The sequence below is a fragment of the Hypanus sabinus genome, chromosome 10, assembly GCF_030144855.1.
Source record: "Hypanus sabinus isolate sHypSab1 chromosome 10, sHypSab1.hap1, whole genome shotgun sequence".
Lineage (NCBI taxonomy): Eukaryota > Metazoa > Chordata > Chondrichthyes > Myliobatiformes > Dasyatidae > Hypanus > Hypanus sabinus.
This window is the reverse complement of record NC_082715.1, coordinates 77,979,563-77,999,752: the sequence shown is the minus strand read 5'-3', so window position 1 is coordinate 77,999,752 and position 20,190 is coordinate 77,979,563. Positions and strand designations below refer to the sequence as shown.

The window sequence follows — 20,190 nt, the reverse complement described above, 5'->3', positions numbered from 1 at the left end:
CAAATCCACACGAGACCTTGAACACACCAAGTCCACTGACTCGAAGTAATCATGTAGCCACTCCTCTGCTTCCTGTGACCACCTCTTTGTTGACTTAATCTCTGGAGCTTTGCTCTCTACCCTCTGCCTGTTTGTAGACACGAGAAGAACAAGCAAGTGATACGATTGACCTAAATGCGGTCTGGGCATGGAACAGTAGGCATTCCTCATCTTAGTACTGTAGTGGTCTAACATGTTGGAACCTATAGTATTACAGATTATCTATATAAACTTGTAGTAATTGGGCAGGGCTTTCTTCAAACAAGCCTGGTTGAAGTTTCCGACTATAATTTGAAATGCATCAGGATGGACCATTTCTTGTTTGGAGATGACATCATGCAGTATCACGAGCGCCTGATTGTAATCAGCCACTGGTAGTATGTAAATTTCAGATCAAGCAGCCTTTTGGTTTGACCACTATATCTGGTGTGTTGGGAGGAAGCCACACCTTTGTCCTGTATTTCCTTCCTGATGGCAGCAGCAAGAAGTGCATAGCTTGATAGATGCTTCTTTCCTGTGACAGCACTAGATGTATGTGTGCTGAATGGTGGGATCCATGATGGAATGGGTTGTATTCACTACTATTTGTTCAAGGACATTGGTGATCCCATACCAGGTTGTGATGTAATCTGTCAATATACTCTCCACCACACATCTATAGAAGTTTGTCAAAGTTTTAGATGTCATGCTGAATTTTCACAAATTTCTAAGGAAGCAGAGACATTACCGTGCTTTCTTTGTAATTGCAGGTTAGGTCCTCTGAAATAATAACACCAAGGAATTTAAAGTTGCTAACCCTCTCCAACTTTGTTCTGCCAATGAGAAGTGGCTCATGGACTTCCAGTTTCCTCCTCTTGAGGTCAATAATCAGGTCATGTTGACATTGAGTGAGAGGCTGGTGTGGCACAACTCAGCCAGATTCTCAATCTCCCTCCTACATGCTAATTTGTCACCACCTTCAGCCAATGACAACAGTATCACAGCAAATTTGCATAAATATGGCATTGAAGTCATAAATATACAGTGAGTAGAGCAGTCATAAATATATATTGAGTAGAGCAGGGGCTAAGCCTTGTGGTACACCTGTACTGGCGGTGATTGTGGAGGAGATGCTGCTGCCAATCATAACAGACCTAGATATGCAAGTAAAGAAATTAAGGATCCAATCGCACAAGGAGGTATTGACACCTAGGTTTTGGAGCTTATTCATTAATTTTGAGGGGATGATTACTGAATGCCAAGCTGTAGACAATGGACAGCATACTGAGGTATGTAGCTTCACTATCTAGTTTTAAATGGTTGAGTCAAGAACCAATGAAATGACATCAACCGTTGACTTGTTGTGATTGTTGGGAAACTGGAACAGACCCAAGTCATTCATCAGACAACAGTTGATATGTTTCACCACCAATAAGTCAAAGCACTTCATCACAGTGTAAATGCTATTGAACGATGGTCATTGAGGGAGGTTACCAGTTCTTCTTAGGCACCAGTATAATTGAAGCCTGCTTGATTCAGGTAGGTACCTCAGATTGATGAAGTGATAAGTTAAAGATTTCAGTAAAAACTCCAGCCTGTTGATCAGCAGAGGTCCTCAGCAGTTGCCGAGGTATTCCGTTTGGGCCGGATGCTTTCATTGGGTTCAGCCTCCTGAAGGATGCTCTCACATCAGCCTCAGGGGTCATCAGGGGCTGTGGAAATATGTGAAAGTACCTTCAAGTTTTGACAAAGCAAGCATAAAAGGCATTGTGCTTATCTGGGAGTGAAACCTTCTTGTCACCTATGCCACTTAGTTTTACTTTGTGGGAGGTGATGACATTCAAGTCCTGCCACAGCTGTCAAGCTTCCTTCAGTGATTCAAGTCTGGTCCTAAATGCTACTTCACTTGCAAGATGGCTTTCCAGAGATTGTACCTTGACCTCTTGTATTTTACTTGGTTGCCAGACCTAAATACCACTGATCTTGCACTCAGCGGATTGCAGATCTCTTAATCCATCCAGAGCATTTGGTCAGAGAAAAGACTCTGAATGATTTTCTGGGGACACACTCACTTATGACAACTATGGTGTATTAGTTCAGATCCTCTGATGAATCCTTGAACATGGCCCAGTCCACTGACTCGAAGCAATCCCATAGCCACTCCTCTGCCTCTCACAACCATTTCTTTGTTGCCCTTACCTCAGGGGTTTTTGCTCTTTAGCCTCTGCCTATATGCAGGTAGGAGAACAGCCAGAAAGGATTTCATAAAATGTGGTCTAGGGATGGAACAATAGATATTGCAAATCCTCGTATCACAGTTGTTGAGTATGTTAGGACCCCTTGTGGTACAGGTGATAATGTTGATGATTATTGGGCAGAGATTTCTCATAACTATCTCTGGATTGCAGTTCCACAACAGAATTCCAGGTTATCACTTCCCATTAATCCCATAATCTTTGGAGATCTTTTCTTCACAACCACACAGAACTGGTTCTACCTTCTTCCCAAGCAAGACTCTATCATTATAGCATTAAATTAGTTTGATCTATCCAGTTCTTCATCAGAACTATCTTTCCCCCCCTCCACTTTCAAACCAATTTTGTGTCTCACCATTTATAAATCCAGTTCCAATGGTTTCCAGTTTTTCGCTCCACAAAAACTATTGGAGAGGGATACACAGTGCCCTACAAGACATCTTTAAATGTGAAATACCCTTGGAGAGTAAGGCCATATATTTTGGATATATACCTCAAGAATGGTTGAAAAGAGATAAATATTTAATGACTATACTGTTGGTGGCTGGTAAAAAGACTCTTACTAGGAAATGGTTATCACTGGAGAGCCCAACTTTAAATACATGGATGGAGATTACAATGGACATTTACAAAATGGAGAAGATAACAGCAGCTGTTACTTATAAGCTGGAACAATTTGATTCATACTGGGAAAAATGGTTTAACTACATAATGCCTCATAGGCCTGATTTTATTCTCACAAATCAATGAATCTGTTGTAAAAAAAAAAGATCACTCCCTACCTGTACATAGTTCTTTCCTTTTGCATGTTTTTTTCTTTCCACTCTTTTCTGTAAGTGTATACCCCAGATAAATACTTTGTGGAGATTTTGTGATAAATATGATTATATGATGTATATGTACAATGTCTGGAATACATCTTATGGAAATGTTTGTTTCATGAACTTCAATAAAAAAAATTACAACAATTTCATTTTCATATTAATAGGAAAATATTTTCTATTTTCCATTCCATTTATATCTCCAATGCCACACTGAAGGTCCTTGACAGGATTATTCTCTGAATACAAACTTAACCAGACTTCCGCCACTGCCACCTTCCTCCACTTGGCTGAGCTTGATATCACAATGAATAAGTTCTTAGACTCCCATTCACTTCCTCCAAATAACAAAGCCTGAAAAAGTCCAAACTGTAACCTTCCTTGCAGGCTGTATGGCATATCTTTACTTCATTTCAGCTTAGGCATTTTTCAGTTCAATGTTGAATGCATCACTGTCACTTCCCAGACTACAACTGAAATTAGAAAATGTCATTAACTTCACTGACAATTTCCATTTTTATCTGGACTTGAGAACGTCAAATTGCAAATATCTTCCTAATTTCTGAGAAGAGACAAGTTTCCACTGTGAACCCACCAACTCCAACAAGCATGACTACAATTACACCTACTATTCTTCCTGTGAAAACACCATTCCATTTCCTCAGATTCTTCTGAAGGTATCTTCAGTTTCTTCTGCTAAGGCCCTGTACTCTTTTCTCAGAATTCTCTCATCTTTTCTGCTCCCACTGTAGGTTTCTCCTCGAGAGTCTTCTACTGCATCTATCCCCATATTCAGCATATGATTCTTTAACATTTCATACTTAGGTTATAGAAAAGTATACTACAGAAACAGGCCTTTAGGCCCATATAGTCCATGCCAAAAAAAATTTAAACTGCCAACTCCTATCAACCTGCACTGCGACCAAAGCCCTCCATACACCTACCATCAATGTATTCTACGTATCCAAATTTCTCTTAAACATTGAAATCCAGCTTGAATGCACCACTTCTGCTGGCAGCTCGTTCCAAACTCTCACAAACCCCTGAGTGGTTACCCCTCACGTTCCCCTTAAACTTTCACTTTACACCCTTAACCCATAACCTCTAACTGTAGTCCCACCCAACCTCGGTTATAGAAAATATTTTCTATTTTCCATTCCATTTATATCTCCAATGCCACATTGAAGGTCCTTGACAGGATTATTCTCTGAATGCAAATTTAGAGAATAAATTTCATCCTGGTAGCTTCCTCAAAAAACTCTATAGGATTGGTTAGACACAACCTACCATGCACAAAGCCATACTGACTATCCCTAATCAGTTCCTGTCTATCCAAATACTCATATCTGGTCCTTTAGAATACCTTCCCATAACTTTCCCACTACTAATGTCAGGCTCACCAGCCTAAACTTTCCTGGTTTATTTTTAGAGATTTTCAACAGTGAAACAACTCTAGCTATCCTCCAATCCTCTGGCACTTCACTTGTCACAAAGGATGATTTAAGTATCTCTGCTAGGGCTCCTGCAGTGTCCAAGAGAACACCTTGTCAGGCCCTAGGAATTTACCCACCCTACTTTACCTCCTCGTTTAAACCCTGTACAAGATTCATGACCTCACTACTGCTGTGCCTCACTTCTATAGACTCTGTTTGTCTCTGAGTAAATACAGACACAAAAAATCCATTTAAGATCTCCTTCATTTCTTTTGGCTCCACACCTGGATTACATTCTGATCTTCCAGAGCACCAATCTTGTTCCTTACAATCTTTTTTCACGTATCTGTAGAATCCCTCAGGGATTTTCTTTTAAGCTTGTCTGCGAGGGTAACTTCATGTCTTTTTTTAGCCCTCCTGATTTCTTTCAGTGTTCTGTTGCATTTCTTAATCTCCATAAGCACCACATTTGTTCCTACCTGGCTATACCTGCAATGCATCTCAGAATCAGATTTATTATCACTGGCATGTGATGTAAAATTTGTTAACTTAGCAGCAGCAGTTCAATGCAATACATAACATAGAAGAGAAAAATAAATAAATAAATCAATTACAGTATACATATATTGAATAGATTTTAAAATGTGCAATATAAATATTGTATATTTAAAAAAGTGAAGTAAAAGTGAAAAAGTCCAAGGCTTCAATGTATATTTAGGAATTGGATGGCAGAGGGGAAGAAGCTGTTCCTGAATCACTGAGTGTGTGCCTTCAGGTTTCTGTACCTCCTACCTGATGGTCACAGTGAGAAAAGGACATGCCCTGGGAGCTGGAGGTCCTTAATAATGGACGCTGCCTTTCTGAGATACCGCTCCCTGAAGATGTCCTGGGTACTTTGCAGGCTAGTGCCCAAGATGGGGCTGACGAGATTTACAACCCCTGCAGCTTCTTTCAGTCCTGTGCAGTAGCCCCTCCCATACCAGACAATGATGCAGCCTGTCAGAATGCTCTCCGTAATACATCTACAGGAAGATGTGAGTGTATCTGTTGACATGCCAAATCTCCTTTATTTCTTAACCCAAGCCTTAATATCTCTTGAAAACCAAGGATCCCTACACGTGTTATCTTTACCTTTGACTGTTAGGTGGTCTGTAATATAGCCCCATTAAAGTGGTCATACATTTCCTATTACTCAGTTCCACCATACGCATCAGTAGACAAGTTCTCCAGTCTGTCCTCACTGAGCACTGCCATGACATTTTCCCTTTCCAGTAACACCACTACTCCTCCTTTAATCCTTACCACTCTGTCACATCTAAACCAATAGAACCCTGGAATACTGAACTGCCAGTCCTGCCCCTCCTGCAACCAAATCTCACTAATGGCTATAATTAATTCCGGCTGTTGATCCATACCCTAAACTCACCTGCCTTTCGTACGATATTTCTTGCATTGAAATATATGCAGCTCAGGACATGAGTTGCACCATGCTCAACCTTTTGATTCCTCACTTCGTCTGAGGTTTTAACATCTGTCTCCACAACCTCTCCACTATCTGTTCTGGTACTAGTTTAAACAACCACTCTCTGCACCCCCGTGCAGCACTAGCAAACCTTCTCACTAGGATATTAGTCCCCTTCCAGTTCAGGTGCAAACTGTCTCCTCTGTACAGATCCTACCTTCCCTTGCATAATGACACCAGCCCCAATCAGACTACTGGTAGATCCAGCAAGGTAAATCTCTCTGGGATTGCCTGACTCTTCCATCTTCAGCAAAATTATTTACCTTCTCAAAGCACCTTCCCAAAGGAGATGCAACACCATTCCTTTTACATTCTTCTTTTCTCTTCAGATCATATGAATAATATTTGCATTATATTCTTCCAGGCATAAAGCTGAATTCAACAATTTCAGATGATCAATTTTTCCATATCGAATTTCCGCTATTATTATTCCTTCTAGATTATTTCAGAGAAGGCTTCCATTTCTTCCATTTTCATCTGATTTAGCTCAATCTTTTAAGCCCTTGTTCTATTATTATCCTCTTTGCCTTGCATCATCATACTTTGTCATTAATCTCTCCCATCTCCCTCTTTATTACAGACTTTCCCTCCCATCTCCCTTTACTCTGAATCTTCCATAAGACATAAAAATACAAAAATACAACTGCTGATGCTGTGGATCAAAGAATACGTACACAACGCTGGAAGAACTCAGCAGGTCAGACAGCATCCATCAGAAAAGAGTAGCCAACGTTTCCGGTCGAAACCCTTCATCAGGAATGGGGAGGGGGGAGAAGAGAGGGCCGAAGCCCAGTAATAGAGATAGGGGAGGGGGAAGGGCTAGAGGCACCAGGTGGAGAACCAATCAGAGGAAGGATAAAGGGGGGAGGGGATAAGCATTAAAGAACTGTAGAGATAAAGGAACAGAAAGTTGAAAGGAGAAAGAGGCAGAGAGGGACCTGGGATAGGGGAAGGCGGAGGGGGAGGAAATTACCGGAAATTGGAGAATTCTATGTTGATACCACCAGGCTAGAGGCTACCCAGACGGTAGATGAGGCGTTGCTCCTCCAACCTGAGTTTGGCCTCAACATGGCAGTAGAGGAGGCCATGTATGGACATATCTAGATGGGAATGAGAGGCAGAGTTGAAGTGGGTGACAACCAGGAGGTCCAAGACTTCTCAAATCTCCTCTTTCTTTCAGGATCGTGGTTTCCCTTCTGGCATCACCAACGATGTCCTCACCCGCATCTCCTCCACCTCCCGCACTTCAGCCCTTAACCCATCCTCCCGTCACCACAACAGGGACAGGGTTCCCCTTGTCCTCACCTACCACCCCACCAGCCTCCGGATCCAACACATTATCCTCCGCAACTTCCGCCACCTTCAACAGGACCCCACCACCCAGCACATCTTTCCCTCCCTACCCCTCTCAGCTTTTTACAGGGATCGTTCCCTCCGCGACTACCTGGTCCACACATCCTTCCTCACAGAACTCCCACCTGGCACTCATCCCTGTAAGCGCAAATGCTACAACTGTCCCCACACCTCCCCTCTTACCACCATTCTGGGCCCCAGACAGTCCTTCCAGGTGAGGCAACACTTCACCTGCGAGTCTGCTGGAGTCGTCTACGGCATCTGGTGCTCTCGGTGCGGCCTCCTCTACATCGACGAGACCTGACACAAGATTGAGGGACCGCTTCGTTGAGCGCCTCCACTCCGTCTGTCACAATAGACAGGACCTCCCGGTTGTCACCCACTTCAACTCTGCCTCTCATTCCCATCTAGATATGTCCATACATGGCCTCCTCTACTGCCATAATGAGGCCAAACTCAGGTTGGAGGAGCAACACCTCATCTACCGTCTGGGTAGCCTCCAGCCTGGTGGTATCAACATAGAATTCTCCAATTTCCGGTAATTCCCTCCCCCTCCCCCTATCTCAGGTCCCTCTCTGCCTCTCTCCCCTTTCAACTTTCTGCTCCTTTATCTCTACAGTTCTTTCATGCTTATCCCCTCCCCCCTTTATCTTTCCTCTGATTGGTTCTCCATCTGGCACCTCTAGTTCTTCCTCCACCCCCAGCATTGGGCTTCGGCCCTCTCTTTCCTTCCCCCCCCCCCATTCCTGATGAAGGGTCTCAACCCGAAACATTGGCTACTCTTTTCTCACGGATGCTGTCTGACCTGCTGAATTCCTCCAGCATCGTGTATGTATTCTTCCATAAGACATAGTAGCAGAATTAGGCCATTTAGCCCACTGTCTGCTTTGCTATTCCATCATGGCTGATTCAGTATTCCTCTCAACCCTTTTCTTCAGCCTTCTCCCCATAACCTTTGACACACTTACGAATCAAGAATCTATCAACCTCGGCATGAAATATACCAAATGACTTGGCCTCCACAGCAGTGTCTGGCAATGAATTACACAGGTTCACCACTTACTGGTTAAAGAAATTCCTCCTCACCTCTGTTCTAAAGGGACACTCTAAAGGGTGTGCCCTCAGGTGCTAGACTCACCCACTATAGGAAACATCTTCTTCAATCAACTCTATCTAGGCCTTTCAATATTCAATAGGATTCAATAAGATCCCCCCATTCTACTAAGCTCCAGCAAGTACAAGCCCAGAGCCAAATGTTCCTCATACATTGCCCTTTCATTACCTTTATCCTAACTGTTACATTAAGACTTCTTGTATATCTCTAGTTTTTTGACCCAATTCTAAAGACAAAACTTAAACAATATCTCTCTTCACAAGTGCTACCTCACCTGAGTACGTTCATTCTCTCTTGATATGCTTCTCAGTAAGTCCTGAGTTTTTGAAAGATAAACATTTTTCGCTACTTAATTCCACCACTTCCTCAAACATAATACAAAAAAAAAATCAGTGGGTACCTGTAACATTTACATTTATCATAAGGTAATTTTTGATTTAGGTTACTGTCACTGTCACGTGCCTTTGAACAATACATACTGCCATTCCACATTCTACATGCTCTTCCACTGTAGAACAAAGATGTCATCTTGGCTTACCGGCTTGCAAGATCAATTCAACAAAATTGCAGTAAACTGTTGTCTCCAAAAATTCACACTGTTCAAATAATTACCACCTAAAATGAAAAGACTTTCCAGCATTCAGAATGTGTGTAATTATCTTAAAATTTTGAGACAGTAATGAAGTATTAATCAATTTTCAGTAATTTGTACCACAGAGCGATGTAAAGCATGTATCCTCATTTCTTATCCATCTACTTCTACCACCCTTGCACATCTCAAATAGCCTATCTGAGGTAACAAACTCCATTCCCTTCAGCATTTAAGTAACTCATTGCATTTAAACTTTAAGTAAATAGCTCTAACTCAGATAGCTTAGCATTTAAATTTGGAAAGAAGCACCTTTAAATTTGCCATTATTCTGATTGTCTACTCCTCAATATTCCATGTTCCAAATACCCAATGAATAAAATAGTTTTTCAGACAAACCAAGCGCTTAAAATGAGCTGGTATCAAAATTGAAGCATAAAATGTCTATTGTCTAAAAGGTACAAATTGGTGTATAAAAATGAATCTGTTCAGAAAATCACATCCATTTTAAAATCTTAAATGCTTTTATCTCTACAATTTCATGTGTCAGGTCAGTTTAAATAATTATCAATCATGTATATATTTAGGACTCGGTGGCAGGAAATATAGTACTTTCCATTTAAGAAACACACATCGGATAAAATGAGAAGCAGGTGTCCTGAGAGATTGATATGATTGCAGCAAACTCTTAGAATGAATCATTTAAGATTAATTTTTTTGAGATGATTGAACCATTGCGGATTTTCTCAAATTCTCAAAATAAGATACCAAAAAATCATAAACATGAGAAAATCTGCAGATGCTGGAGAAGGGGGAGTATCACAGGACGGAAGGCCTTGGAAGGAAAAAAGGGGGAGCACCATTATTGTGAGGGGGAAAGAGAGAAATTAATTTAAAATTAGGGATGCTCCCCTCCCCTTTTCTTTCTTCTGTCCAATGATAGTCCCCCTCCTCCAGCCTTGTATCCCTTTTGCCAATCAACTTCCTAGCTCTTTGCTTCATCCCTCCCCCTCCTGTCTTCTCCTATCATTTTGGGCAAGGGTGTCAAACTCAAATACACAGTGGGCCAAAATTTAAATATCGGTACAAGTCGAGGGCCAGACTGATTCAGCGTTTATTGCAAAACTTATTGAAATGAATTTATTACACATATTAACCTGGAATTAACAAAGCTTAGGTTATTGCCTACAAAAACAACATTGAACATTAAATAAATAAAAAATCAGTTGCATTTATTTCTTATGGCTTTATCTGCAGCTTTTCCGGAGTAATTTCTAATGAAAACATTTTTCCACAGGCCAACACTCTGTGATTCACACTAGTCTAAGCCAGATACTTGGCAACTCATCTTGGATGCAAGTTCATCAATGTTTGGAGTCAGGCTCTGAGCTGAGGAAATCCTCAGAATTGAGTGAAGGTGTTCATCAGAAAGACAATTCCTGTGTGATGTTTTGTTTATCTTCATCAAAGAGAACAGTTGTTCACACAGATATGTGCTGCCAAACATAGAGAGCATTTGAGCAGCTTGGGTACGCAGCTGGGGCATTGTGTCGGGAATGAAACGTAGAAACTGTGCAGCGCCCACCGAGTCATACTTTGCCTTGAGTGTGTCACTACACTGGAGTTCAATCAGCTCCATTTGTATGTTGGTTGGTGCGCTTTCCACGTCAGCTGCAAATGGATTACTGAGCAGTTCAAACCTGCTTTTTTGGGCTTCAAAGTCGGCACCAAGTATGTTAAGTTTTTCAGCAAACTTTGCACGTGGGAACACTGCGGTAGAAACCTGCTCTTTCATAGTTTGGCAACACGGAAAATGGCTCAAGTTTTCTTGCTGCATCTGCGTCTCCCACAGGCGCAGCTTGGTTTTAAAAGCCCTCTGCAGCGTACATGTCTGTGATCACACGACCCCGCCCCTGAAGCTGCAGGTTGAGCGCATTGAGATGGCTCGTAATGTCACACAGAAACGCCATTTCACAAAGCAACTTTTTATCCCGGAGCTCTGTTGTGTCTTTCCCTTTGCTTTCCATGAACTGACAGATCTCCTCACGCAACTCAAAACATCTTTTCAGCACTTTTCCTTGGCTTAACCATCGCACCTCTGTGTGATAGGGCAAATCATTGTATTCTGAACCCAACTCCTCCAGAAATGACTTGAACTCGCGGTGATTTAAACCTTTGGCTCTTATGAAGTAAACTGCTCATGTTATGGTGCTCATTATATGTTCCATTTTCAAGGCTTTGCCACACAACGATTCCTGGTGTATGATGCAGTGATAAGCTGTCAGCTCACCTGCGCCGTTTTCCTCCCGCATCTTCTCCCGGATCCTGCCCACCAATCCACTCTTTTGACCGCACATCGTGGGCTTCTGTTTCTTGTCCAGATGCTTGTATTTATCGTGGTGTTTCATTTCATAGTGTCGTCTTACGTTATATTCTTTAATTACAGCCACACCGTCTCCACACACAAGACAAACAGGTTTGCCCTTTATATCTGCGAACATATACTCTGCCTCCCACCTGCCTTGAAAACCCCTGTTTTCAAAGTCCACCTTTCATTCAGCCATTTTTGGGGTGAGGGATAGCTGAAAGTTGACCACACGTGACTAGCGCCATAAGGATGCTGATGAGAGCGTAAGGGAAGCGCGAGCAATGCACTGGCAGTGGATTGTGGGATTTGTAGTATTAGTGGTGTATGCAATATACCGACGGGCCAGCTCTAATAGAAAAAAAATTTATTCATTAATGATATTCAGGAAGTAAACCAGGGAAACCGAATAAACACTAAAAACCCTGAAAACCTGGTACCTGAATATACTCAGCATTAGCCATATCATACGCCATAGGCACTTCGATTACTGGGGCCAGCTTTAATAGTAATTAGGTATTATCTCGCGGGCCAAAGATAATTCCACCGCGGGCCGGATTTGGCCCGCGGGCCTTGAGTTCACATTAATGATTTTGGGTCTCCGCCTCTCTCTTTCAAATCTCTTACTATCTCTTTTTTCCGTTAGTCCTGACGAAGGGTCTCAACCCAAAATGTCGACTGTACTTCTTCCTATAGATGCTGCCTGGCCTGCTGCGTTCCACCAGCATTTTGTGTGTGTTACCAAAAAAGATACCAGATTCAAAAGAACTTCTTGATGTTTAGTTTGGAGTAGAATGCATAAATCATACTATTACAAAGAAATAATTAAGGACAGTACCTGATCAACAATGGAATCCAGTGTACTTAGGAGTAGGAATCCTCGACCTCGAACTAGATATTCGCCCAACGCAACCATGTGGCTTTCTTCCTCCTCCTCCTTGTTCTCAGACCTCTGAGACACAGCATTACAAAGCTGGTGCACATCTGTCAGGAATTCTCGTGCTAACGTGTTGCAGGCACTGCTCATGTCTGAGCTATGGAAAGAAGTAAATCTGTTAGAACATTTTAAAAGCAGACAACATTGCAATCTCATTCATTCAACTTTAAAGATAATCTTACACCTTGCTGCAGTACTTGGATAATGGATCTGCAATAGAGATTACAAAAGCCAAATTTTAGAACTAGCCATACAATTGAAAAGCCTGCCTCTCAAGCACATGCAAAATTGAAATAAAATTAATTTTAGAGTTCAGGTTATTCAGAAATTACACAGAATTACATATCAAAATATATACCAACTCTACTTAAACTTTTTACACAGTCATACATAAAAGTCATCTCATATATTAAAGTTAGAGTTAAACATTTAATCCTGCACATTATCCCAAGAATCTTGTTTCAATGCAAATGTTTGAAATTTAAGCTCTTACATGGATCTTGAAAGTTGTCATTTGAGTCAATTACTGAGATCTTCCAACCACCCTAAACCACACAGATATGAACAGATGGAAGTGCTAAATTCAGAAATGTTGAACCCTTGTGGCATCATGTGATATCACATGGACAATCTCCATCACATAAAAGTATTTCATATTACAGCACATGACAGGCTTACTGTTTCACCCATGCTTGATAATTGATTTAGTACAAAGTCAACTCGTGCTATTTGGTGCTGAACAGTTTTGGTTATAAATTGTGAACATTTATAAACATATACCAAGATCCTAGAGAAACTATTTGAATATAGTAAAGATTTCTAAGGGTATTAACTCTAGATTTGTGTGAGTATTCAAAGTAGGCTCAACAGGGAAAGCAACATGAATACCTGCAACATATAAAGTGTTATGTCCGCAGCCCCCTCCTTTGTGAGAATCGCAAGAGCACTAGTTGGGGGGGGGGGGTCAGTAGACCCAGGAAATGGGAGAGAGAGAGACGTGCTGGATGCCTCGTTCCCCGGTGATGCAAATTAATGTGACTTTGACCATTGTCTCCTGGAGACCACGTTTGTGGATTGGGGACTATGCTACGTGCAAGCCCTCGGGCAGGGGTCGGCAACCCGCGGCTCCGGAGCCGCATGCGCCTCTTTCATCTCTCTGCTGCGGCTCCCCGTGGTTTGTTAGTTTTTGAAATGTAATTCGAAATTTGAAGATGATGGTGATCTTGTACAATCTAAAAACGTTGTGGAGACCCCATTTCCTGGCACATCCGAACCGGCTCACAATTAGCCACCGTTCCAGCTAAGGGAGATAGCCTACGGGGGCTTGTGAGTACGTGTCTTTTGAAGCATCCGCGCCCACGGGGACAGGTTGAGGGAGGCTTTAAAGCAAGGCTGTTTAGTTCGAATAAAGTTACCTTGACTGCAGTGTCTATTTTAGTGCTGCGTGTAGCACACCGCTACAACGTGTTTTTTATCGCTATTAATATACATCACCACTGCCAATGCCTGACACCCGCCAGTGCGTGCTTTCTTTTAATTCTTCGATCCAAGGTAGGCTAACTATGGAGTAACCTTCAACCCAACGTCTTTTTTTCGGAGTTCAAAATGTTTTTGTTGCATGCAGAAATGTAATTTCGTTTTCTCTGCAGGAGTTCATCAATTTCATAAATGCAATACATTATAGTTTGTTTATACATAGCATAAAGGCAAAAAAAAAACCGTTGTATGCAGTGTTATTTCATTTTAAATGTCAAACGGGTTTTGTGGTTCCCAGTGTTTTCTTTTCTGTGGGAAATGGGTCCATATTGGCTCTTTCAGTGGTAAACGTTGCCAACCCCTGCCCTCAGGCAAAGTGGGCTGGTTGAGAGAGAGATCCTAACTTGATTGACATCTGAGACCCCGTGAGGAAGTATAAAAGAGGGTCTGGGGGAACAAGCCCATCAGACGCACCAGAAGAAACGCTAACGATCCCATAGTAGCAGGAAACCACGTGCGTTTGGTTCCCCTTTTGCTTGGGAGCCAGTGGCAGGTACCACAGAACCGATGTTCTTGAACTAACAACGGGGAACCAACTTCCCCGATTCAACGGATTTGCTTCATAAAAGACCCGGGTAAGTTTCTTTTCTCACAAATCTCTCTCTCTCCAACAAGTGAAAACCCAGTGGTCCCCAAAGGCTGAAGGCTGCAGGAACTGAGTGACTTTTATATTTCCATCGGACAATATATTATCCCCTAGACAAACGATCAAGCTGTTTCTTATTGATGGTTATTATTAGACCCGCACTTTTAGATTGAGTAGTGACGACGTATATTATCTGTATGTTTGTATTAATCTTATTTTTGTACCCCTTTATAAATAAAGACTTTAAAAAATAGTACCATCAGACTTCAACGGACCTCTCTATCTTTGCTGGTAAGTGACCTAGTTACGGGGTACGTAACAAAAGCAATTGTTAATAATGTCAGAGTATCTCCAAAGTAGCTGACCAATTAGATATGGTATCCTCAAATTAGTAACAGCTAAAAGCAATATAGTTAACTATATCACAATTGAGCAAGGAAACTGCACAAAATGTACTGCCAGTAATTTGTTTGCGTATGTGAAATCTACTTCGCGTGCCTTCTATTTTATGAAGAATTCAATTAGTTTCACTCAATTATAATTGTAATGATGCTTAACTGAAACTGAGAGTAGAGTTTTTCACAACTTGCTTTAGTTCCTCTCAGTCTGAACAAGAACAAGGGTTATTTGATGGGGTGGGTAATTTTCAATAAGAAGTAATATATTCCTCTTAGTGTTTGCAAGGGGCAGTAGATAAACAGTTCTGGTGAAGATTTGCACTTCTTCTGAGACAGAAGAGATTCTGCAGATGCTGGAAATCCAGAGTAATACACAGAAAATGCAGGAGGAACTCAGCAGGTCAGTCAGCACATTTGAAAAGGAATAAGCATTTGTGTTTTGGGCCAAGACCCTTCAACAGGTCTCGACCCAAATATCAACTACAGTTCAGGTGGCCCCGTTTTTCGAACATTCACTTTATCACAGCTCACTGTTATGAAAGACCTACACAGCACCTGTTTTCACTAACCAAAGAAGATTTTCGCTTTTACGAAAAAAAGACGTCCGCATTATACATGTGTTTACACCAAGAAAGACTAACATGACCGAGAAGCCTTGTGCGGGCAGTTGTGTGCACATGCGTATGCGTGTACGTGCGTACGCATGTACATACCAATTATTTTCCGCCAAATTGATTTTGGCTCGCTGTCTTCCCAATTTTGATAAGTGAAACTACAGCGTACATACAGTATTCCTACTTTATATAGGCTGTATATTTATCATATCATTCCTGCTTTTACTATATGTTGGTGTTATTTTAGGTTTTACGTGTTATTTGGTAGGTTATTTTTTGGATCTGGGAACACTCAAAAATTTTTCCCATATAAATTAATGGTAATTGCTTCTTCGCTTTACGATATTTCGGCTTACGAACAGTTTCATTGGAATGCTCTACCTTCAGATAGAGGAAGGCAGGGGAAACCTGTATTTATTCCTTTCCATAGCTCAGATTCAGGTTTAATATTACCGGCAAATATCATGGAACTTGTTTTCTTTGCAGCAGCATGCAATGAAATACACAGTAGTAGAAAATAAACTTGAATTAAAGAATGTATAGATAGAAAATAACTGAACTAAATTAGTACAAAAAGAGAAATAAAAATGTAGTGAGGAAGTGTTGATGGTTTCAATGCCCATTCAAAATTGGATGGCAGGGGAGAAGAAGCCGTTCCTGAATCGTGTGTGTGCCTTCACACTCCATACCTTGGTAGCAATGAGAAGAAGGCATGACCTGGGTGATGGTTGTCCTTCATGAGACATAGCTCTTTGAGGATGTCCTGGATACTATGGAAGCTAGTGCCCATGATGAAGCTGATTAAGTTTACAACTCTCTGCAGCTTACTTTGATCCTGTGCTGTAGTCACACCCCATACCAGGCAGTGATACAGCTGCTGAGAACGCTCTCCATGGTACATCTGTAGAAATTTGCAAGTGTCTTTGGTGATGTATCAAATCTCCTCAAACTCCTAATATAGCCTTCTTTGTAAGTACATTGATATGCTGGGTCTAGGTTAAATCCTCAGAGATACTGACACCCAAGATCTTGAAATTTCACATTCTTTCCATTTCTGATCCTTCTATGAGGACTGGTGTGTGTTCCCTCATCTTACCCTTTCTGAAATCCACGATCAGTTCTTTGGTCTTACATTTTTCAAATCTCTCTGTCCTTGTGCTCAATTTAAAACATTAATGAGAATTTTTTTCATACTTTATCAATATAAATTACTTCATACTTTCCTGTGTTTAATTTCATCAGCCTGATTTTCTGAAGCCTTTTACTATTCACCTCACTGATTACAGTTTCCAAATGCCTGCTCTCAACTTCTGAAATTAATCCTTGTACATCCAAGTCCATATTACTAGCAACTAGAGGTCTCAATACTTATCAATTGGAGACATGACTGCACATTTATCTTAGGTCAAAAGAGATTTAAAATTAGCATTGTTTCCTGTCCCTTATGTACACACACAAACCACTAGTCTTTATTTCAAATGGCTGTCATTTTGCCTACATGTCCACTGCAAGGTATTGAACTTTTACAACATATGCTACAGTATGCAGTATTCCTGCAGAAGAGCTGGTCATTGACATGAAACATTAACTAGTTCGCTCTCCACCAATGCTATCTTAGTAGCTCCAGCAGATTATTTTTATAGCAACACACACAAAATGCTGGAGGAGCTCGGCAGGTCAGGCAGCATCTAAAGAGAGGAAAAAACAGTCGATGTTTTGGGCCGAGACCCTTCATCATGACTGGAAAGGAAGGGGGAGAATGGCAAAATAAAAAGGTGCGGGGAGGGGAAGAAGGACAAGATAGAAGGTGGTAGGTGAAGCCAGGTGTGTAGGGGAGGGGGTAATTAAAGTAAAAAATTGGGAGGTGATAATTGAAAACGGCAAAGGGCTGGAGAAAATGGAGCCTGATAGGAGCGAAGAATGGAAAAAAGGAGGGAGGAGGGGCACCAGTTGGAGGTGATAGGTGAGAAGAGGCCAGTTGCCAAAATAAAGTGGGGGGAGAGGAAGAAGGACAAGATAAAATTAGAAGCTGCCAGTCCTGATAAAGATTCTCAGCACAAAATATCGACTGATCATTTCTCTCATGGATCCTCCCTGAGCACTGAGTCCCTCGAGCATTTTGTGTTTGTTACTCTGGATTTCCAGCATCTGCAGAATCTTTTGTGCTTGGTACATTCCACTACATTTATTTATTCTTGAAACACTGGAGCCAGTTTGCATACAGCATGATCAAAATACAGCAAATGATTGATTTTAGTGATACTGGTTGAATATACATATTGGCCAAGATACTAGGCAAAAGTCCCCTACTCATTAAGTAATATTTGATAGCTAGATAATGTTTCTTCCCAACTATCCAACATAAAATTATGCTCTTAAGAAGGTTCATTTTTTTTAAACAGACCTTTTAGTACGGCCCAGTACATCTGTGGATGTGAATTTCCCACTATTCAGGACATTTACCATGGCAGGTGCGCAAAAAGGGCCTGAAAGATCATTAGAGACCTGAGTCACCCCAACCACAAACAGTTCCAGCTGCTACCATCCAGGAAACAGTAAAGCAGTATTAAAGCCAGAACCAACAGGCTCTAGGACAGCTTCTTCCACCAGGCCATCAAACTGATTAATTCACACTGACACGTGTATTTCTAAGCTCTGTTCTGTTGTATATCTTACTGAACATACTACTTATTACAAATTACTATAATTTGCACATTGCACATTCAGACGGAGATGTAATGTAAAGACTTTTACTGATGTATGTGAAGGACGCAAGAAATAAAGTCAATTCAATTTAATATAGCCATATAACAATTACAGCACAGAAACAGGCCATCTTGGCCCTTCTAGTCCATGCCGAATGTTTACTCTCACCGAATCCCACTGACCCGCACTCAGCCCATAACCCTCCATTCCTTTCCTGTCCATATACCTATCCAATTTTGCTTTAAATGACAACACCGAACCTGCCTCTACCACTTCTACAGGAAGCACATTCCACACAGCTACCACTCTGAGTAAAGAAGTTCCCCCTTCGTGTTACCCCTAAACATTTGCCCCCAACTCTCAACTCATGTCCTCTTGTTTGAATCTCCCCCACTCTCAATGGAAAAAGCCTATCCACGTCAACTCTATCTATCCCGATCATAATTTTAAATACTTCTATCAAGTCCCTCCTTCAACCTTCTATGCTCCAAAGAATAAAGACCTAACTTGTTCAATCTTTCTCTGAAACTTAGGTGCTCAAACCCAGGTAACATTCTAGTAAATCTTCTCTGTACTTTCTCTATTTTGTTGACATCTTTCCTATAATTCGGTGACCAGAACTGTACACAATACTCCAAATTCAGCCTTACCAATGCCTTGTACAATTTTAATATTACATCCCAACTCCTATACTCAATGCTCTGATTTATAAAGACCAACATACCAAAAGCTTTCTTCACCACCCTATCCACATGAGATTCTACCTTCAGGGAACTATGCATCATTATTTCTAGATCACTCTGTTCTACTGCATTCTTCAATGCCCTGCCATTTACAATGTATGTCCTATTTGGATTATTCCTACCAAAATGTAGCACCTCACACTTACCAGCATTAAACTCCATCTGCCATCATTCAGCCCACTCTTCTAACTGGCCTAAATTATCTCTGAGAACTTTAAACACCTACTTCATTATCCACAACACCACCTACCTTAGTATCATCTGCATACTTACTAATCCAATTTACCACCCCATCATCCAGATCATTAATGTATATGACAAACAACATTGGACCCAGTACAGATCCCTGAGGCACACCACTAGTCACCAGCCTCCAACCTGACAAACAGTTATCCACCACTACTCTCTGGCATCTCCCATCCAGCCACTGTTGAATCCATTTTACTACTTCAATATTAACACCTAACGATTAAACCTTCCTAACTAACCTTCCCTGCAGAACCTTGTCACAGGCCTTACTGAAGTCCATGTAGACAACATCCACTGCTTTACCCTCATCAACTTTCCTAGTAACCGCTTCAAAAAATTCAATAAGATTTATCAAACATGACCTTCCATGCACAAATCCATGTTGACTGTTCCTAATCAGACCCTGTCTATCCAGATAATTATATATACCACCTTTAAGAATACTTTCCATTAATTTACCCACCACTGATGTCAAACTGACAGGCATATAATTGCTAGGTTTACTCTTAGAACCCTTTTTAAACAATGGAACCACATGAACAATATGCCAATCCTCTGGCACCATCCCGGTTTCTAATCACATTTGAAATATTTCTGGCAGAGCCCCTGCTATTTCTACACTAACTTTCCTCAAGGTCCTAACGAATATCCTGTCAGGACCCGGAGATTTATCCACTTTTATATTCCTTAAAAGCGCCAGCACTTCCTCCTCGTTAATCGTCATAGTTTCCATAACTTCCCTACTTGTTTCCCTTACCTTACACAATTCAATATTCTTCTCCTTAGTGAATACCAAAGAAAAAAAATTGTACAAAATCTCCCCCATCTCTTTTGGCTCCGCACATAGCTGGCCACTCTGATTCTCTAAAGGACCAATTTTATCCCTCATTATCCTTTTGCTATTAATATAACTGTAGAAACCCTTCGGATTTATTTTCACCTTACTTGCCA

General features: G+C 41.2%; 1 protein-coding gene across 2 annotated transcripts in view; it reads right to left on the bottom strand.

Moving 5' to 3' along the window:
- lyst (lysosomal trafficking regulator) overlaps window positions 1-20,190 on the bottom strand; it is a 277,149-nt gene that overhangs the window by 186,995 nt on the left and 69,964 nt on the right. For both annotated transcript variants that reach the window (XM_059982158.1, XM_059982159.1), the window contains exon 3: window positions 12,309-12,504. In XM_059982158.1, coding sequence (XP_059838141.1) covers window positions 12,309-12,504 — 196 coding nt within the window. The remainder of the gene's footprint in view (window positions 1-12,308; window positions 12,505-20,190) is intronic.